This window comes from Tympanuchus pallidicinctus, unplaced genomic scaffold, assembly GCF_026119805.1.
Source record: "Tympanuchus pallidicinctus isolate F22 unplaced genomic scaffold, pur_lepc_1.0 scaffold22, whole genome shotgun sequence".
NCBI lineage: Eukaryota > Metazoa > Chordata > Aves > Galliformes > Phasianidae > Tympanuchus > Tympanuchus pallidicinctus.
The window spans coordinates 7,832,501-7,854,281 of NW_026294739.1; the positions used below are offsets into that span (position 1 = coordinate 7,832,501).

At 40.1% G+C, this 21,781-nt stretch overlaps 2 protein-coding genes across 10 annotated transcripts in view; both read right to left on the reverse strand.

Moving 5' to 3' along the window:
- The window catches only part of SERPINE2 (serpin family E member 2), a 606,689-nt gene that overhangs the window by 193,142 nt on the left and 391,766 nt on the right, over window positions 1-21,781 (reverse strand). The window lies entirely within an intron of this gene.
- DOCK10 (dedicator of cytokinesis 10) overlaps window positions 1-21,781 on the reverse strand; it is a 136,339-nt gene that overhangs the window by 7,611 nt on the left and 106,947 nt on the right. For 6 of the 9 annotated variants that reach the window (XM_052686394.1, XM_052686393.1, XM_052686389.1 and 3 more), the window contains exons 32-51: window positions 21,501-21,676; window positions 21,259-21,375; window positions 20,730-20,841; window positions 19,910-20,031; window positions 19,710-19,824; window positions 19,502-19,568; window positions 18,685-18,732; window positions 17,897-17,998; window positions 15,258-15,382; window positions 14,542-14,654; window positions 13,698-13,835; window positions 11,948-12,130; window positions 10,992-11,102; window positions 10,242-10,457; window positions 9,440-9,497; window positions 9,016-9,114; window positions 7,521-7,627; window positions 6,958-7,080; window positions 5,855-5,968; window positions 357-503 (exon numbers count right to left, since the gene is read on the reverse strand). In XM_052686394.1, coding sequence (XP_052542354.1) covers window positions 357-503; window positions 5,855-5,968; window positions 6,958-7,080; window positions 7,521-7,627; window positions 9,016-9,114; window positions 9,440-9,497; window positions 10,242-10,457; window positions 10,992-11,102; window positions 11,948-12,130; window positions 13,698-13,835; window positions 14,542-14,654; window positions 15,258-15,382; window positions 17,897-17,998; window positions 18,685-18,732; window positions 19,502-19,568; window positions 19,710-19,824; window positions 19,910-20,031; window positions 20,730-20,841; window positions 21,259-21,375; window positions 21,501-21,676 — 2,393 coding nt within the window. The remainder of the gene's footprint in view (window positions 1-356; window positions 504-5,854; window positions 5,969-6,957; window positions 7,081-7,520; window positions 7,628-9,015; window positions 9,115-9,439; window positions 9,498-10,241; window positions 10,458-10,991; window positions 11,103-11,947; window positions 12,131-13,697; window positions 13,836-14,541; window positions 14,655-15,257; window positions 15,383-17,896; window positions 17,999-18,684; window positions 18,733-19,501; window positions 19,569-19,709; window positions 19,825-19,909; window positions 20,032-20,729; window positions 20,842-21,258; window positions 21,376-21,500; window positions 21,677-21,781) is intronic. The other 3 variants (XM_052686392.1, XM_052686390.1, XM_052686397.1) reach the window with 3 other exon arrangements.

The window sequence follows — 21,781 nt, forward strand, 5'->3', positions numbered from 1 at the left end:
AAATGAGGCTTCCAAATGTTGTATTCAGACCATAAATTAATACAAACATTTTTAACTAGATACCCACATAAAAACAGTGGGATTTTTGATCAAAGATAATCCAGAAGTGAATGAGAGCTGCTTCTCCTTTACAGGAAACATTCACATGCTCTCTGCATGCGCACGCTGGCTCTCTTCCCACTAGCAGTGAAGCACTGCTATAGCACTGGCATTTCCATACACACTCCCCATGCTATGAGGCTAGGTGCTTCTTTGGTTACAAAACTGGGTCACACTCGGTTCACATCTGTTCAAAAAACTGCTCACAAAACATGAACTCGCTTTTCTTTCTTGTACAGGAATCCTGTCTTTCATACCTTGTTGGAATCCTGGATGATCTTCACATTATCTATTCCAAACTTGTCTGCATACAGTTTCAGCAGCCTCTGAGAGATCTCAGACAAGCCAGTTAGTTTGGGCTCCTTATAGATATACTCTTTCCCTTCCTCTTCTTCAAAAAAACCCTGGTTGGAAAGAAATAGGATACAGTGAACACACTGGGCAAGGCAAAGCCTAAGGGAGGCACCCAGGATATGTCTGTATACCCACCAGTGCTTCCAATATGCCATTTTCAGCACCTAAGTAAAGGATTGACACCCTCCATCCTCACAGACACTGCCTCATGTCTGCTTTTACACTGGCTTGGTGTCTCCTAACTTACCCAGTAAATCACTCATACACATTTTCCCATAAGAGATCTAGTTGTTTCAACAGTGACAGCACCTTCTCTAGAATTCTGATGTGTGTATGTAAAAAAAAAAAAAAGTCTAAGGAAATAAAACTTGGAGTTTTAACAAGGTTTCATTTGTAATAGGTTAAATTACTCGCTTGTGAAACAGTACAGTATGAGACCACAAGTACTGCAGCTGCCTGCTGGGTGCACAGCCTGGCTAGGATGTGGCACAGCCCCCAACACTGCAGCGATGGGCAGAGCTGTGGCACAAGGAGCCCCAGTGAACAGACCTGTCTGCCCAGGGCAGCTGAAGAGTAAACTCTGGGGGCATCTTCAGAAGCAGCACTGGCCTCAGAAAATTAATGTGGCATTGCATCGCTACCGGTGAGACACAGCTGCTATGAGCATGTATATCAAACAGTGGAGAGCAGCAATCCCAGCTGAGCAGAAAGCAGCAGCTGACCCTTCAACAACTGGATTCATCCCAGCACCCTGAGCAGCACCAGCCTTCCCTCTAACATTTCATATGCTGCTGATGAAATTTGGCACTGTTAAATGCTGCAGCTGTACCCCTTTCACTGCAAGGTAAAGTGACCCAGTGGAAAATACCTGAAGCTGCAGGGATAACGATAAGAAAGACAGCATTATCAATGCCAGGCCCAAGGCCCTTTAAACTAAACATGATGTAGCTTGGGCAGGTAATTCTACAACATGCCCTGGCAAATTGCAATCTGTTGAAAAACAGAGTAGCACAACTGAATGAAGTCAGGAGAAATCTCCAAAATCTGTGGCAGGCACTCATTTAAAACAAAACAAAACAAAACCCATAAAAACCAAACCAAAAAACAAACAAACAACACCTAAGCCCTTTCATGCTGAAGCATATTCCAAACTTTGGTCACTAAAATAATAGACCAGGCAAATTTTACAAAAATATACAGTCTTGTAATAAATCAGCTGTTAATTCTGAGCTTTGTTTTAGCAGAGATTAACAAATATCTGTGGCTTCTCCTCCAGTCAGGACAAGGGACAAGAAAACACCTGTTCACATCTGACAAGTGCCAAGAGTACTGTGGGCATTACTAAAACAAATGACTAATAGCACCAGCAGCTTGTCTGATAGTATCTTAATTAGCCTCACCATGACCTTCTAACACTGTGCCATTTTTAACAATATTAATCAATTAATCACTGCAGGCATTGGGAAGAGCTACATAGGTAATTAGAGACCAAATCTAGAGCTCAAAAAGCTGACACCCTATTAACATTTACTGAGCTGTCATTTTCTATTGATGCCACTGAGAAAGGATGTGCGGAATCACAGCCTGGTTTCTGATCTTGTTTCCACTGCAGAAATACCACTTTATGTGGAAACAGCTGAAAGCCTCATTAGTTTCACACAACCGTACTCAATCACGCTGCTAGGATTGTTTCTGTCAGAAAACATCCGCTGTCTGTCACTGTTCAATGCTTTTAACAAACAACAAAGCAAATACCAAAACTAAGACAAAAAAAGGCCCTTTTCCAAATTAATCACATAGCAACCTAGAACATCGCTCATCCTCTTATCTTAGATGCTAGTTCTGTTTGCATGCCGCAGGACAGCATTTATATGCAAGGACCAAATCTGCTGCATGGCTTGCTAGGATGCTACCTCTGCTAATGGTGCTGCTCAGGAAAAAATTGAGATGAACGGTAAAAAGCAACACAAACCCCTCTAAAATAAAAAGACACAGCTAACAAATTCTGTCTCCTCTCTAACACGGGAGATAGCATTTATGAACAAATTCCCTGCAGTATTTCAGTGGACAGAAGTTAATTGTGAGCTATAAATAATCGTGTCTGCCATATGCTATATGTCTGCCTAAGACTATTGAAAGCGAGATTAAATACTTTTTAGGAGCCAAATATCCTCCAATTTAAGGATTCTAAAATGTTAAGCAGCCAGGGTCACACTATCAAAGCATATTCCCAGACTATTTGCATGCTGGCTGTTTTTGCCCTTCGAGAACAGTGTAGCTTTACACCTGAAAATTACTAACATGGAGCAGCTGAATGTAAGTGAAGAGAGAACCACCTCATGGTGATGGACTTCCTCTGCACTCTGCCATGCTGTGAGTGGGGCTGTGATCCCAGATGTTGGTGTGAGAGTGCTGAAAGGGCCCTTTTTACTCCTTGCATACTCACAGGTGCAGTCCTTAAAGCTCACAGTGCATTTCCTCCCTGCCCTTGGGTGGTAAAGCACACCCTTTTCCCACAGCAGGCAGGATGAGATGAGGCCTTATGCTTTAAAGATGATCTTTGCACAGGCCAAGTGCATGGTGGTGGGAAATGAGATTGCTGCTTATGTGGGCTAAAGTGGGCCAGTGCTCCAATCCCTTACTACAGCAAGCACATCCCCACTGCAAAGAGAGAGGAAAGCACACCAACAACTCATTTCCTTAGCACCAGAGACAACCTAGCACTCACTCAGATGTTCTTGCATGGAACAGCATTTCCATAGCCAGCAAAGGCTGAGATTTGTTATTTAGAGGACTCTTTTCTGCCTGTATCGAGTGTGCAGTGCCAACATCACTTCCTGTACTAAGTGGGCTTGTGCACAACTCAATAAGAAGCTATTACAGCTGCTTTACTAGCAAATGTGGAAAAGATCATTCTGTCATCTTCAGACATAAACCTGCAGATATCTTATTGCTAAGAAAGTCTGTCCTCCAAATAACTACGAGAGCTGATTGAACAGATGGGAGAACAAAACCTCAGCTTTACTCTTAGCTCACTGCACTGAACCATGTCTTGGATGGTTTTTGCTTATAAAAGCACAAGTTTTGAGCTATTCAACATAACCAGCAGCTCTCATGTATATATAATTTATATATATATATATATATATATAAATTCAAGAAAGATCTTGATCTCTCAAAACATTCAACTGTGAATAAAATCATAAGCCCTGGCCCATAGCTAGTGTGGCCACTTGGTGGTGCAATGAGATGCTGTCACCAAAGGCCTTAACAGAATTTGCAGCCTAAAACAGCAGCTGCCCTGAGATCTGGCTCTCTGAACTAGTGAATAAAACTCTCCGGTAAAAATATAACAGGCACAGAGGCGCAAGCATTTCTGGCAATAGAAGAAACAAAAGGCTCCACACCTTTCCACCTGTACAGCCATCATGGAAGCAAACGGCACAAGGGACAAAGGAGCTGATAGAAAGGCAGAAAAGAAACCTTCTGCAGGGGAGAAATGTGCAGGATGTGGGCGCGCACAGTTCTCTCTCCATTCTTCATGTGGTCAATCCCTATCTGTAATTCCTACATCTCATGTGGTGCTTGGTGTGTTGGTATACCTTCCTTAATCAGTTTTGCAACACTGAGTGCTATTATCCTTGGTAATTGAGGCACCAGTAATGTTGATGGGAATAATCTACCTTCAATTATTTGCACTGTGCCATACGCTTTAGTCACTATGTCTCTGCAAGGAGCAGTACAGAGCAGTTCCAATTTCTGCCACATAAAATCTCATCTGCAAAAGGAAATAAAGAAGCTGTGCTTGTTTGCATTTAGAGCTCAGTATCCATGTGCACCAGGGAATAAACTGAGCAACACACAGCTATGAAAAAGTCATATGCTTTCAAGCACTAAAGTTGTTTAAATGAAGTTGCCCTTGCGGCACCAGCAGCTGAAAGCCATCGCCCTGTAACAAAGATTTTAACCCAGTTGAGCAGAACTGCTGCAGCTATATTACCCACTCCATGAGCTTGGCTGCTTGGTGGGGGGACAGCACAGGGGCAGCCCCAGCAAGAAGTTGCAAGCAGAGAGTCTTATTTTCCCCTTCACTGTCCCGATTTTGAGGAAGGGCATAAGTTAAAACTCTACTCTTCCTCAGGTACAGCAGTTTCTTGCATTTGGCAAGTTAAGCTTTGCTGATCTGTAGGGAGAGCCAGAACTCATCACTGCCCTCTGAATCCCAAATTTGCATGCTCCTAAGAAGAGATCATGGGGCTTTGTGGCTGCCCCATGCCCAGGGTGCTCAGTTACTCCTGCCACCAAACACAGATGGACAACAGCCTTCCACTCTGGAGCTGCTGCACAGGCCAGGAAAGCAGTCTTGCATTCAAACAGCATTAGAGTGACACTGAGTTTTTGAGCACAGAAGGAAGGGGTTCAATCCTGCACCCAGTGAAGCTGAGAGGGAAACTGTCACTGAGATGAGGTGACAGCATTGAACCCCACAGTGCACATACAACATGGTGACAGATACAGCTTTGTAGTTTGGGTAACTGAACAAACAAAAATTAGTTTGCAGGATGCAACGATGAATGGAACATTATTTTTTCTGCCACAAACCAAAGAATTGAGAGTGCAGGAAAGTTAATGTTAAGTATGGCGAAGGATGGAAGATGTGTGAGGAGAATTAAACAAAACATGCAAAAGAACTAGACTTACCACAGCCTTGAATAAGATCAAAAGGAGAAAAGAGCAAATTTCTGTATTAAAATCTAATTAGCAAACAGAATGATTCACTTCAATCTGTTGTTTACACAACTTATTTTAAAGTATTACTTGTATGCTTGTCAAAAATAGGTCTTAAAAAAGCATGCTGAATTTCTACACTGGTTTGTAGTGGAAGAAGGCACAAAATAATGCTTTGAGGATGCTGAAGCACAACAAAGGGAATAAAACTACTCTATAGTATATTGCACAGAATCAGAGGTGGCCTGAAAGCAGAAGTCAGACAGAGAGAAATAGAACATAAACCTACTGCATACCACTCTGCTTTAAGCTCTGTGAGAAGAAAAGGCCATATAAAAGAAAGATGTTTTATTCAGTTTCATTTCAGTTTTATTCAGAAAAATCTGCTCTGCCTCAGTCTCAGTTTTGCTTGACAAAAAACAAGAACTAAATCTGATGTAAATGTTTGTTCTCCACTGCACCTCTAAATCCAATGTAGAGTTTGCACAGATGCAACTGAGTGATCTCCCCTCTGAGTAAAGGCCTCCTGAGAGTTTGACCCATGATGCACTTTTTACTCCATGATTCCCTGCTGACTGTTTCCCTGTTTTAGCTTCCCTGAAATACAGCAGATTAGAAAGTACTGGCTGAAATCCAAGAATCCATGAAGACAAAAGAACACGAGTCAGCTTACCTGCCCATAGAATGCAACACGGTAGTATCGCCCAAACAGACGCTTCTCAGAGTTCACCACCTCTGCAACCTTCAGGTATGAGCGGTGGATGTCATAGTACAGATCAGACAGCCTCTGCATGGAGAGACAGAGCAAAAGGAAAGGTGAGGAGGAGCAAGTCCTCCAGGAAATGACAGAGAAGCTCTGCACAAGCATGGCTTGCTTAACTAGATACCCAAACCTTTGCAAAGATAGCTACATGTGTCAAGGGAGTAGTTAAACCTTGACATTAAAGAATTATTTCAAGGCTTCTGACATCTTCCAAGCATGCGGTTTTATAGCAGAGTGTCCACATGTGCAGGGTCACACTTCATCTCATGAAAAAGCAGTGATAGGAACTATCAAAGTGGTCAGAGGAAGCAAGTGTCCTCAGTGCAGGGAAGGGCAACGCACCACCAACCCCAGTCAGCTTCCACACATGGTATGTTGCCCTCAGCTCCCACTACAAATGACAGTCTTGTGTACAGAGCCAAGAGTTCAAGTGAGTTTAAATCTGAGGACTTGCTTCTTCAAGATACAGCTTATACCTGCTCCTTTTCCTTTGTACTAATTTTAAACCAGAAAATCTGTATATGACATCATCATCAGGTTATCCGTTATGCTTTGAATTTCACTAGTAAACAAGAAATGAAGAAACTCTGGCGTCACGAAGCCATCACACACTTTATCAGTTATTTCTGAACTCAAATACAATGAAAATGTGATCTTGGTTTAAAAACATATGTAAAACATACATTGATTAACTGAGATAGATTTCTCCATGGGGACACGTAACGAGGGACATAACAAAAAGAATCTCAATGAAGTATGGCTAGCAGGATGTTGCTGTGGTTTTGATAACCTCTACAGGTTGATTTGTTTGAAAAGCTTTTGTTTGTTTATGGTTGCACTGATGCTGAAAAGAAACCAAAGTTTTTTTTTAATTTACTCATAGCATGAAGCACTAAAGGGAGAAATTACAGACAGGAAGAACAAAATATTCCCTGTAAAGAAGGCACATTAGTTTAAAAATATTGATCTTTACTGTTGGCTTACACTGATTTCCATAATAAAAAAGAACTTACTTTGAAGTCCCTCTGCTTCTCAAAAACAGCAATGATGGGCTTGTTAACCTCAGCAATAAGTTCATATCTCTCAGACTTCCACAAGTACTCAACACACAACTCCAGCTGCTCCACCAGGATGTTCTGCAATTCCACAAAGAATCGTATCAGTCAATAGCTGACAGCACTTCGTTATTAAGTGCATAGGAAAAGTACCTACCCACTGTTTTATTGTTATTCTGCATCTTCTGTACTAAAGTTTAGGCCAATCACACAATGTTTAGTCAGCTATTGGTGACCTAGCACTTCTTTAGACAACGAACTGGAAGTTGTGGTAATACTTGACTGCTCATTCAGTAGAACAGGATGGCACTGTGGGCTCCAACCCCGATACTTAATGTTCTGCTCAGCTGAATACTTATCCCAGATATTTAGCAAAACAGCTACGGTATTTCACTCAAAAGCAGCGTGCCTTTTAAAGTTGGGTGAAATGCACTCTCACTGTAATTTGTTGCATAGGCATCCGTTAGAAATACTGCTGACTGTAAGTATAAAACAAGTCTATAAAAGTTAATGCCACTGACCTCATTATAGGGAGTATCTTGCATCCCAGAGTCTTCCTTCATAGCACCTTCTTCTTTAATGTTGGGGGTGATGCTCAGAAAAGCAGGCCATCCCATGGAAAATAAGCCTTGAAGTGCAAGTCAAAACAACATCAATTAATAACCGAATCACCACACCCTTAAACTTAGTTGATGCTATTAAAACAAAGCTGATTTTGTTGATGAGGTTTGTTACTTTTTCTTTCCCACAGCTCAAGTGATGAGAAGTACAAATGGAACTGACTGAGTTTATGAGACTATCATACAATTCCTCTATGAAGTAAATCAATTTGCTCAGGCAAAAGGGTAACTGCAACATTTTTCTGATGCAATCTTATTTCCCTTTGGCATTTCAGTTCCTTAGCTGTGCAGTGCTATGCATGCCACACTCCTTTACAACGCAATTACCATTGCAGGTAAAGGGGTGACAATTTATACTCATGAAACCAATAAAGGCACAACACTAAATGCTGGGACTTGCAGTCGTTCCACCCATCCCGTCTCCTAACAGAGAGGCACAGTTGCCACAGGCTCATATCAGCTAATGCAGAGGTGGCCACTCCAGAATAAGCTGTGCCTCTGCTGGGCTCAAAGATGTCCTGACAGCTGTGCTCCTTATCCTGCCCTGGGAAAGCAGCGTGACCACCGTGCTGCTCGAGGAGCTCTTGTAGACAGCTCAGAGTGGTTGCTGAGGGAAGCCCTCCTTCTGCCAAGTTTCAGAAGAGTTTTGAGCAACTTATCTTTTTACTGATGCGTAGGTTTAAAATTACCCAAAAGTTCTTCACTTTGTTTACTGTGATCTGTTATTTATACAAAGTATAAAAGTGAGACATCCCTGAAATACTGCTGTGTACAAAAGCCCCTTTCATCTTATCCGCAGACACTTGCAAGATATCAGAGAACCATGGTCTTTCCAAAACTAAGTTTTCTTTTCTCAGCTTTTGTCCCTGGAAATTGCTCTTTATGAATGCTATTAAGATATCTCAAGCCGAAAATTCCTTCAAAACACACATTTCATGAACTAAATAACGCGCGGAAGCATTTCAAAGACATAAGCCTGCACTTTATTTCTCTAATTAGCATTACAGATTAAAAAAAATCTTTATCTACACAAAGTTACATATGGATAATCTGATATTAATTCTGCCCTTGTCCCCCAGCTTTGGATAGTCAAGGAAACTGAATATGGATTTGTGTGCTAAACACCAATTGACCCGAGAAGATTGCTAATGAAGAGCAGACTGCTCTGTCCCCAGAAGAACCCTTAGCCAGAGCTGTTCTGTGCATTTCATCAAACCAGTCAAAGAGCATCAGGAAAGTAACACAATGCTTCTGACATTACTTGCTTGCTGTTACAGCCATCAACATGCACTATAAATATTTTCAGTTTGGTAGATATTTTTCCAGATCAGTTGAAGAACATTCATTCCCTAGCCACGTTATCTGACCCATGAACAGGCACGGTTAGAGCACTCACTTCCTCCAGTGTGAGTTGTTAGTAACACATTACTATCAGAGACTTGACCATCCTCCAGGAGCATACGTGAGGGACAAATCTTTTCCATTTTCCAGTAACCTATGATAGCGTAAGATGGTATTAGTACACTGCTACTGGTATGTGTTAATACATGCATATTTAATAACAGCACATTAACAAGTGAAGCATTCTCTTTTAGCGCTACTCTACTAAACATTTAATTAACCCTCCACACAAAACATACTGTCACTGTCCTAGTGCTGAGACTAGTACTTACAATGTATTAAAAATAAAGTATTTAGTAGAAGTTGAGCAGTTTTAAGAATACTTTATTTAAAGGTAAGGAAAGTAGAACAATCAAAAATTATTTTCAACGATATGATTTATAAATACATAGGGTTGATTTTGAACATATTGATCTTACCCTTCCTTTTTAGGTACTCCGCAATGAGAGCAGCGATGTGAATGTAGCACATAGCAGCCTGCAAGGAGAGACCGAGATTCGTGTATATGAAGCACACTGACTTAGCACATGTGTGAAAAGGAATGGGCATGTACTTTCATTACTGACAAGTCACATTGCAGAAGATAGAAAACAAAATTAATGTAACATTTTGAGCAAACAAAGGACTGAATGATGAAACCTAAAGGATTAAACAATGAAACCTCTCTGCATTTCACAAAATGCATCAGATAAAAGCACAGACTAAGTAGTAAATGAGGACACCAGGAAATTTGCTCAACAGAACAACATAAGATCAGTTAATAAACACAGTAATGCTGGGCTAAGTACAGAGGTTCACATCAGTCATTCAGTTTTTGTTGAAAAGGCTATGTTATAAATATGCAACTTCTCTCCTACACTGTTTAAGGTGGGGAAAAAAAAGAATTACACAAAAACCTGCATGTAAATAAAGCACTGTTTAAAACCTCGCTTACACTAACATGCCTGTTAAGAGTGAAGCCGGTGAGATGCTAATATGATGCTGGATACATCTTCCCCATCAGAAGCTTTTAAGTCTTGCTCAAGCACACGTCAGGCACTGTCACACTTAAGCAAACTGACGTAATAAGCACATCACGTCTCAAGGCATTGCTCAAACCTGTCTTCCAGTGTATGACAGATCGTATACATCTCTTAAATCACTGCTGTTATCTGTTTTCATGGCTCTTTTCATCTCAGCCTAATGACAAATGCATTTCCTACTCATCTGTTTATAAATTACCTCTGATAAATCTCCATTTCTTGCGTGAATCTTGGCCATGCTTTCAAGCCAGGTTCTGCGTAATTCAGGTGTGCTGGCATAGGAATTTGCTAGGCTGTACTGCAGGTCCACAAGCATCTCAGGGTCTTTCTCATGTTCCTTCATCTGAGCTGTGGCCATCAAAACTGTTCTGATGCGTTTGGTCAGATCCTTCACCTCTGCTGGGAAATTAACGTTCTTTGGGAAAGATAAGTGATACATCACTGAAACCATCCAAAGAACCACATGCAGCACCCTTGACTGAGCTCCCATTCTGCTTGTGGAACAACACCCCATCCCCGTAGTTCATTTGGTTGAAAACAGATTTACACTTCAACAGCATACACACAATTTACACTGTTACGCTTGTTTTTGGTGCACATCTACTGAACAGATTAGGGACAGTTTGTAGACTTAAAGACCGCTAATTGTGGTAGTGTTTCATCAGTCATAATGCACAGCATCTTCTCTGATATCAGGTAGCCAAATGTCTTCTGAGAACAAATTAAGCAGCAAGTAGCAAATACATTTCAATCTGAAATCTGTTGATCTAAATTATTAATTTTGTGATTTGTGAATTCATTGATGTCTGGTTGCCCCAGAAAGCATACTACATATGCACAAGTCACTGTGTAACCCAAGTCAGCAATTTTATTCACAGAAACACTTGCTCCTCTGAAGTTGTTGATATTTTGAAAGAGGTAGTGATTGATAAAATAAAAAGTTTCTTACTTTCATTTGCTTGTCTCCATTAGCAAAATTATTTATAATTGCAAGTGAATGTTGAAACCGGGATCCACCAATCCCTGCATCTGCTATCAGCTGGCTCACTGCTTTGATGAGCTGTACAAGTAGAGAGTAGAAACAAAGCCCAACAAATGGAAAAAAAAAAAAAAAAAAAAAAAAAAGAAGAATAGAGTGCAATTAGCAATGAAAATCAAGGATTCTAAACTTTTTTTTAATGCCTGCTTTAATGCAACTTAATGTTCTAGTCAAGCAGAAATGCTCTTTTAGACCTATTTTAAGAAGTTATAGAACTGTTTGTGTTTAAGGGACCTAGAAGATCATCTAGTTCCAACCCCCTGCATTGGGCTGGGACACCTCCCACTGAATCAGGCTGCCCAGGGCCCCAGTCACCCTGCCCTGGAACACTTCCAGGGATGGCACATCTACAACTTCTGTGAGTAACCTTTCCGGTGCATAGCCACCCTCAGAGCAAAGAATTTCTGATGGAAATTCACCCTCTTAATTTAAAGCCACTATGCCTTGCCCTATCATTACATTCTCTGAATGCAGGGATTGTAAGCAAGCTTTTCATTTTTGCAATATAAGAGCATTGTTACTGGGCAATACGTTTCCGTTAATATATTATTGGATTCTGTTTAGCTACTTCATCAGCAATATTCTCAGTGCTGTAAGCAACGCACACAATTCAAGAATACCCTTATATCTGATTTATTTGGCCATGTGGCTGGGTTCACAGCTGTCTCTCTTTGGAATGGAGCCGAATAGGCCAAGAACAGAGAATTCATCCCAATGTCTTCAAACTTGGCAGAAAAATCAAACTGCCACAGAGAACTGTCTGGGGAATTCAAATGAACTGCTGTGCTGCAATGCATAATAATAATAGCAATAACGACAGAACAATGCACATCAAGTAAATACTGATGATCTTACACTTGACTCACCTGAAGATGGGATCTGACTATTGATTTCTGCTTATTAAATTCAAAGTTCTTCCTCATGAAAAAATAAAGTAGAGCAGATGCCTCCGTCTGAGTCGAACGTGACCTGTGGTTACAGCACTTCAGGATTTCATAGCAAAGTGAGCCACAGAGATCTGCTTGTCCTTGGAAGAATGCTGATGGGAACTATCGGGGAAAAAAAACAGTGTGGATATAAGCTCTCAGGCTTTGTTACAATTATTCTGAATCAACAGTGTTTGCCTGTCATGCTTCCAGTGAAAACAACCGTCTTTCACATACTCACTGACACCAGGGTTTAGTGAAGAAATTAGCCATTGGCTAAACATAATCCCATGTGCAAATCAAGTTCAAGTAAAAACAGCACACAGGTTTTCATGCAAACACCATATGCAATGCATCAATCAGGCTGACCTCTGAGAAGTCCAGACAGCAGCTGGTACACAGCAAGCATAAATGCAGAGCAGCCTATCTGCAAAGAATGCAGAACAGCTAAACAGGAAAAGAGGGGGGTGGTGGTCTGCTCTACTATAAAAGCTGCTCAGGGGAAAGAAAATGCTCTGAGCTGCAGTCACTGAACTTCCAACAGTCAAGTGCTGGAACAATAGGGTGAAGGACAGCTCTGTAAGTGATACATAGTATTTATATACAGGGTGAATACAACAGAACACAGAGCAATGAAAGCTGGAAGTGGTACGTTCTGGGCACAGATCTCAAGTTCTGCCCAGAACATTCTGCTGCAGGAACCAAAACTGATCCCTGCTCCCACTGAACTACAAAGGAGGAAATTAATCCTCCTTTAGAGGATAAGAGAGCTACGGAATGAATGAAAAGGCCAATCCTGGATATTTATCCATCCTCCCCACTGCGTATACTCCCTCCGTTCCTGACTGTCTGGTATGTAATTGAAAGCTGTCTGCGGCTGATCTACATTTATTTTGCCCATCCCCAAGGCACGTTACTGGGAGAAGCATGGTTTCCTTCCCTGACACAACCACCATCAGAGAAGGAGGCCATGTGGTTTAAACTTATCTACACTGTGCTGCTTTGCAGAAACATCTGGGAGACCAGGCTAGCATTGCTTATTCTCACTTCCCCATACCAATTTTTATCTGCTTGTTACATTTCGGCGATTTTTAAAAGGATCTCATCTAAGCCTATGACTTGGAAATTGAACAGCCTTTGCAGTTGGTACAAAATGTCTAATTGCTCACAGTTACTAATACACGTGCAATGCATGCACATAAAGAGAGTTTGATGAGCACATTTTTGTCCAAAATCTATTCTATGTTGAAAATGACGTTTGTAAAAATGTAATACTTCAGGTGACCTGCTGGGAAAGCCTACGAAATAACCTCCTGCTAGCTCCTCTGGGGACAGCTGGATTCTGCAACTCATCTGCCATGAGGACTGCAGACCTCTAGGATTTCATGCTTTCTTCCACAAACAGCAAAAACAGGAAAGCCAAGAGGGCTGTGACATAGTCAGACACCAGACGAATTTTAATTATATATTTTATTTTTCTTTCATCAGAATTTCAATATTTTCATTTTCCAACAGATGCAGTTTTTCAGAAGTTGTGAGTTTCCTGCTTTTAATCAATAAATCAGAAAATCTTCAGGAATGCGCATTCAATACAGTGCAAGTGAAAATTCTGTCGAAGTACTCAACTATCCTCAAGCTGCACTTGTTGTAACATTAATAGCTCAAATTAACAGAAGAAAACCATGGTTACCTTGCCTACAAACAGCCGGAGGGCAGCAAAGACATGCTTGAGAGCTGCTGCTGACTGGTTGATTTGCAAAAAGAGCATGTGTGTGTCAAAGACCTTCTTCATCAGTGCATTCTGGCAATCAGATTGCTGGAGCTGCCTCTGAAAAGCACACACAGAAGACAGAACGTGCTGGTTATTTAAAGGAATGAACAGGTGATGACCTGCTGGACTTGGCATTGATAGCTCCTAGTGAGGTGCTTTTTTTTTTAATCAGTGTCTGCCCTGAAGTGTCAGCGGATGAGGCAGACCAGCTTGCTGCAGACATGTTTTGCTTGCAGCTTTCTGAAGGTAACACTTGCCCTGTACTCCTACTTTTGGCTGACATATACCAGATTTAAGGGTGCTGAAATGAGACGCTAAATCTGAAAGGAACTGCTTGCTCTTTTTGTAGCTATGAGATCTTCAAGAAGTCACCTGTACTGACATTAATAGAACTAAAAAGTGAACTTAAAAACTCAAAATAGAACTTGAAGTGCAGAGGATTCACCTGCCAACTTGTGCAGATACAGATGAACATATGTAAGATGAGGTGACAGTAGATGAGCAAACCTTTCATGCAGAGCACAGCTGTATATAGCCTTGGATATGCAGGATGCTCTGCATCCCATCTTTCTATTCAATTTGCATACTGTGAGTCAAACCATGAATGTTCATGAAATACCCTCACTGAGGACTGTTATCTTATTTCCTGATCTTGCTGTCTCAGGCATTTTGAGTCTTCTGTGTCCCTGACCCCGAGGTCTTTTCCCCACTGCAGAACTCACACAGCACCACTTCAAGCAGAAAACAAAACAGCAAAACATACCTGGTGGTTCAGAGTGTAAAGACACAACAGGTCAAGAATTGTGAGGGAAACTTCTGTAGCAATGTTTGCCTCTGTGTCCACATATTGTATAATATCTGTTTCGTTCGAGCTGCCTAGAACATATGAAGCAATGACAATTTTCTGAGCATCCTTAAAGATAACGAAATTTTGCATCCCTGTGCAGTAGAGATGGTATCCTAACTGTGCATTTAAATTAAAGGGTATTTTAAAGAAAAATGTTCCTGGAAGATGGAAGGGGCTGTGTATTTTCTCATAATATATACTGTCATTATTGAAGGTGACTAAAAACTACCAAATTCTGAGACAGTCCAAAGGGAAAAGAACCTTCTGTCCTGAAAAGGTCACTCTCATTGCTCAGTTTAATAAAAGTAATGCTTCAGTCAGCATGCGTCTGATTGCAGAGCAACCACATAACCACAGATGGAAGGGATGCTGGGTGTAGGGAGGATTACTTATCAGTAAGGCTACTATAATACGTCAGGTTACTTTAATTCTATTTTTTTTTTTTTTTTTAAATGAAATTTCAAATCTTAGATTTCTTAGCATCTGAAAAAAACAAGTGTAAACTCAGTAGCTCTGATTCCCTTCAGGCTATCTCTCACAGACAAGCATGAAAACAGATTTAATTGTCTAGCGCTTGATCCAAATCCCATAGAAGTCTAGAGGGAAGTAAATACAATTTTTTTGGTACTTACATGCAGTACTGCTGTCTATCATCTGCAAGAGTTTGGGGTTAGAAAGTGCATTTTTGCCACGAATTATTGGTAACGTCTGAGATCTGTGATGTTTGTGGCCATCATGACTAGAAGTAGAATGCATCCTGAAATCCAAAGGTATCATTTAAAAATAGAAATAAGGAAAAAACTGATCATGCCTATACAAAACTTTTCCACATCAGAATTTTCTGAGGTACTTCTCAAATGCTAAAGTGAAACCAAGCAATGTGAAATGTTTCAAAGAAACAAAGAGAACATTAGAGAGGTGAACGAAACAAAACAGATGAACAGATGTTCTAGAGACCACAGGAGATGAAACTCATTGTGTATTTTCCAAAAAGCACCAGCTTAAATAGCTGGCTGGTGTTTAGAACACTGACGTTAGATGAAGAAAAATTAAAGTTAGTCCTGTCACAAAAAGAACACAGGAGAAACAGACCACACTCATGAAAGAACAAATACAGCTAAGTAGCTTCTACAAGGGGGAAAAGAATGAGAATGACAGTGACAGTGAAACTACGTGTGTTTGTATGCCTGTTCTTTTAATCTTTTTATGCTGTCAAACAGTCTAAAGTATTTCATTATCATGAAAAGTTTATCATAATTGGTGAAACAACTTTGAATCTGTGACCACTACAGAATCCAGCAAGATTTAATATCAATCAAAGCTCAGGTTACTTATTCAAATATTATTTTTAAATGTAGCTTCATAAAATGGTGTAATTTATAGATGTTCTTGGAGAAAATTGCTTCCTGCACCTAGCTAAATCCTCTTTCATTAGTTGTTTATTAAAAAAACAACCAACCAACCAACCCAAAAAAACCAGATTCTACATTTAACAAGAAAGTTTCCAACTCAGGTATGAAACTAATGGCCAGACATTTGCCAGTCAACATGACAGTTTTCCATGATGGGTCACAGTGGAAGGATTTGGGTGGACGTTTTGGCAAACCAGTGCATTGGATATTTGGAATTTTGATCTTGAGGTGTTCTGTGTTTTTGTTTTTTTTTTTCCCCTTTGGTAGGAAGGTGATTCTCTATGAGCACGGTGACATTCAGCAAATTGGAATGCATAAATGTCAATGCAAGTTAGAACTGATCAGCAATGCTTCATCTTTCAGCTCATCATCAAAGAATGCTCAGCATTACATCAGGCCAAATAAACAGCCTTTTGGACAACAAATCTGTGAGGGGGTAGTGTGTGAAGGCCCCAGAATCAGCACAAACATTGGGTGGGTGCCCTACGTAGGGGCAGTTTGTTCCCTCACAAATCTAATCACACTTGCAACCTAAGAAATTGCTAGCATAAGAATACAAGACTATTAACAAGATGACCCACAAAATCAGACCCCAGTGTTTGTGGCGAAGTCAAAGAAGTTTTCAGTCAGGAGAAGAACACTCAGGAAAAAATAAAAACGTGGCCCTGAAAACTACATTCAGAAAGATGAAAGCCTCTGAAGGGCTTCACAGCACCCTGAGCATCGTTCAGCTGTGAGATACACACAAGGACTCTTTCTGGCCAGCACATGCAGCTGGATATTGTGTAATAGATACATGCATATATATATATCTGTACATATATATACCAGTATATCTATGTGACTATCCCACCACATTTGTTCATCAGTGAATGTGAAGCAGAACAGCAGTTTCTTAAAGGCTGCTTGCCAGGTCCTGATAGGATAATGAAATCAGTGCTATTTCTTGAAAACTGCATGGTATGGGAACAAAGAAAGAAGCATGGGAGGGAAGCCATCTTCTCTCCTGTGTGCTAACTTTTCCACTCCAAAGTACATGCTTCTAGTAGCATGCAAATTCTAGCTACACGTAAATGAGAAAAGCCAACGATCCAAACATACAAGGAACTTTCTCAGCATGCTCTTAGATACAGCCACAAGGGTAGAGTCAAAAGTTCACTTTCTCTCTGGAGTTTTACATTATTAACTATGAAAATGCTCTGCTATTCCATAAAAGGGTCAAAAAGATTATTAAAGGTGCACTGCACTTGCAGTTCATTACTATGCTACCCATGAGAACAACTGAATCTTTCAGTCATTAGACTAGGAAGAGAAAGGAAAAAAGACAGTGAAAGACAGAGGCTGTGGAATGGCAACATGGAGGTAATGCTATAGTATTATGTTACACATAGCCACGTGGAATTAAAAAGACAGGGACCAAGCACACCTATTTTGAAGTTTGACTCTGTATTTCACAACCCAAGATTATCAAGAGACAAGTAATCTCCTGCTGTTATAAACGCATCCAAGAAATTCACCCATAAAGCAGTAAGAATGCAAACATTTGAATTCATTCAGGCTGGGGAGAACTGTGAAGTATCTTTCAAATAAGCATCTGGGCAGAAAACAACAGCTACCCTTTCTGCATCACTTAGCAATATATTGACAGCAAGAATTTTTTGAACATAAAGTTTTAAGCAGCTTTTAAGTCCAGCTGAAGCTGAAGACTCAATTCTTTTACAGTTTACAGCTCTGGGGGCTCTGAAATGTGCTTCGGGTTGTGCCGGCTCCTTTACAATTAATGCTGTGGTTGTGCAAGAAGGCTGCAGGATGACAAAAGCTGTGATTTTACAGGGGTTAATAATGAGGTGTGTCATTACCATTGTGAGAGCAGACCTGACGCCTGGCCAGAGGAGTTTGAACCTTTAAGGGTGCCATTATTCTGGGTGCCCTGAACAAATTTAAAAGCAGCAGCAATTTTCCTGTTAAAAGAAAATAACTGTTAATCTGTCAGGAATGGGACACTGATTTTGTCATGCCTCTGAAGAATAAACAAAGGCCTGACAGAACCTGCCACAGAGCATGAACTGGTTTATCTGGTGACCTTTCATTTCTCCACAGTGTGACATACAGATAAATTTACAGTAGTAGCATTAAATTAAAAATGAAACAGCAACTAAGACAAAGTGTGCGTTTCACATTATGCAGCTGGAAAAAGATCTCATGCTTTTTCAGGAAAGTGGGTAGAGACAGAAGATTTTTTTGTTTTTTGATTGCTGTGGAACACTTTTCTATGCCCATTAAAGCCATTTGTTCCATCACATAGATGAAAAATAACATTCGGTTTCTTTTGTATGACATACATTGAAGTAAGGTTGAAGAATGGTTCAGAACTATGGGTTATAAATGCAACAGTGGCTATCACAAGCAATTCATCTTTGACACCAGGCATGTACTCATCACTCTAGAACATTATGATAAGAATGTCTGCATAGAAGAAAAAAATGCAGTGTACAACAGCTTGGTGCTTTCAGAAGGAAACACAGGCAAAGATAAACAAAGGAAACATTCAGGCAATGTAATCAGCAACAATTTAATACTTCAACATACAGCCTATAATATTGCAGTAATATTTAAATATTGTAATATAGTTATAACCAAAAATTACCTTACAATATTGCGTTTTCCTAGATATCTGAAATTTTGAAGACACACCCTGAAAGATAAAGCAGCATTTATGTCTTTTAATGGCTTCCTAACCAAAAAGACAACAAGAAGCAGCTGAATTGTAGTGATTTGGGAAGACCTGCTGAGTGTGTCTGCTCATTAGCAAACAAAATAGGATGCAGAAGTTTCCAGACTAAGTATGTAGAAGGTGTGGGGCCCACGTTGTTCACCCATTTTCACTTTCTCTCTGGTTGAAGATTTCCTGCTTGGTCATGAGGCAAACTCAAAGGCAAAGATTTGGCTGTAAAAGCATTGCTTCCTCACCAGGTGAAGTTAAGTTGCATTTCACTTATCAAGTGGGAAGAGAATTCTGAAAATAGCTACCTGTGTGGATTCTATGGACATGCATGGGTTGGATTGAGTAGACCACCTTACAGAGATGAAAAAACAGACGTTCTTGGTTACATACCTTTTCTTAAGGTTTGCAAGGTTTGAGGAGCTAAATATTTTCCAAATGGAAGAAAAGAACCTCAATCCCATACAAGGAAATTATACTATTAAAATGTCTGGGAGAAAAACCCAAAGCATTAAGGCCTCTGTTCATAGAAATGGCCAACATATTGGAAGACAGGGGTTTTGTAACTAATGCCTCACTACGCCTTTGGAAGGGTGTGGTAAAATAATCCAAGATACAATAGCTATTCTTAGCTTATACCATGAAGACGACAAACTCAAAAATTGACAGCATTGGCTTTTGAAGATCATCATTCAGCCATTTAAATAATCATTTAATCAAATAACTATAAAAATGAACTTACTCCAAAATGCTGAAAAAGTCTGTTATTTCTGAGAACGGTGCTCTCAGCCAGTAGGAAATTAGTGCATCTAAAGAGAGAGATTAAAATATATTACATATCTATTACAAGGAATTAAGTGTGCCACTGATAATTATTCTAATGTTTGTTTGGATTCGATATTCATACTATTTTATGACAACCTCAATCAGGCAGTGCACGTTTTCCTCACCTTCTGAAATAGTTTTCATAATGTGAAGGAAACACATAAGAAGGCTTCTAGTTTCAGCTTGATCCAGCTTGTCAAAACGAAGAGTTGATCCAATCAAAGACAAAGGTCTCATGATCTGTTGAATTAACAGCAAAGGGCTTTGTTGAGCTCAGTGATAAGTATTCACACCTGGTAATCATTTTCAATATTTTCACATGTACCTTTTCACACGTGTCAGTTCTCTCACTGTTTTTTTCATTGGTACTTGGGTTAGATTCAAGACTTGCTAAGGAAGCTCTCGAGTCAGCATGGTTTGCTGCAGAGATAGCTATTGATGAAAAGGCTGTAAATGAAAGTCATAGCAAACATGCTAAACCAAAACATCTATGGATACAAAAACTAACAAGAAAAATGGAGAACTTAAAATGTGTCACATGCTGGATTGATACCAGTGCTTTGAACTTTCAATGCCAAAGATATTGATGAGTATGTCTGGTACAGAAAACATGCAATAAGTTGAAGAAAAATGATTCAGTTTGCTATTATTAATGTCATTAAAATGGCTTATTGCATTCCATAACGCCTGACCCAAAGCCATGAAAATCATTGGGAAGATGTCCCTGAATTTCCCAGAATTGTTTGGACCATGTGGACAAAGTAAGTTGTTTTCACCCTTCTGTTAAGCCTGGGAAAACTAAGAGTACTTTCCTCCAAGAGACTTTAGGAGTACTCGGGAGAAACCTTTGAACTATTCTTAAGACAGACAGACTGCAAGAATGAACTCAGGCACAGGGATCTGTGAGAGCCTGGCATCATTCCAAAGCAGGAGGGTAAGTGAAGCAGTGGAAGAAGAATAGCTTCACAGGAGAAATAAAATCAACCCAAAAACACCCAAAGGGAAGAGAAACATTGGATACCATGTTTCCTTGAGTATTGTATAAGATGGGTTAATGATATCATCCATGAATACTAAGCAGAAAGCACAATGGATTGAGATACACACAAATCCACCTGTGTGGATGATCAATCTGTCATACATACCTGCTATAGAGTTCAGAACATCTTTGGAAAAGGAAGTATCCACAGAGTTTGCATGTTTCATTGCTGTCTGGTTCTGAAATCCTCCAGTTGTGCTCAAATCATCCCTAGATCCCTGTATTTTGAAATAAACAGAACAAACTGCTAGATGATATCACTCGTAACTTGTACAATGACAACACACATACAGTAATACACACATACAACCTCTAAGAGGTTGTCCCTCTTAGAGAGGGAGCTTGAAAACATACTTTCAGCTGTGGAGACGTGACAGCCTAAAAAAAACCCTCAAGGCTTACTGTAATATGCCAGAGCTATCTGCAATGTCAGTCAGTGGAGTTGAAAAGAATATATCAAGTCTAACTCTGCTTACTGGGTGTGCAAGCAAATCAGACCTGTATTTCATTAGCTAATTTCTGACAAGGATAAATTTGGATTTCTTCCCACCAGATTGGATTTTCTCAGACCTTGGAATCAGACCTCAGTTTGGTCAGTTGAACTGCTTTCAGTGTTCTGAAGCCACAAGAATTACCTGATTGGAAGTATTGATATTGAAAAGGAACATATCCTTCATGTAAATCCTTGGCATATTGTCCAAAAGCATTCCATAGAGTGGCATGTACAGGTTTGCTATTTGTGCTTGTTTTGCCTAAGAAGAAAAGATAAAACATAAATCCGAAGAAACTAATTACTGTATACTGGTAGCTAAGGAAGTTTCACGCATTCAGCCACTGTATGAACAAATAAGGAAAAAGAATAAACAAGTGTCTTTACCGGCTCTGCGTATCGATCATCAAATGAATGCTTTGCCATTAAATTTTTGAGCACAGCCAAAGCTAAGTGCCTAATATCCTGGTCTTCTTGCAAGGCAAACCCAACCTCCCGCAGCAGAACTCCAATTAAGAAATGTTTACGGCAAAATTCATTGGTCAATGTGTACTCTGGAATATCTTGGAACAGAAAGGACAAAAAAGCCTAAATTAATGCATGCTACAAAAAAAGCCGTCTCCTGTTTTCCAAACTTTCAATAACTGTGATTTAGTCCACTGTTAAAG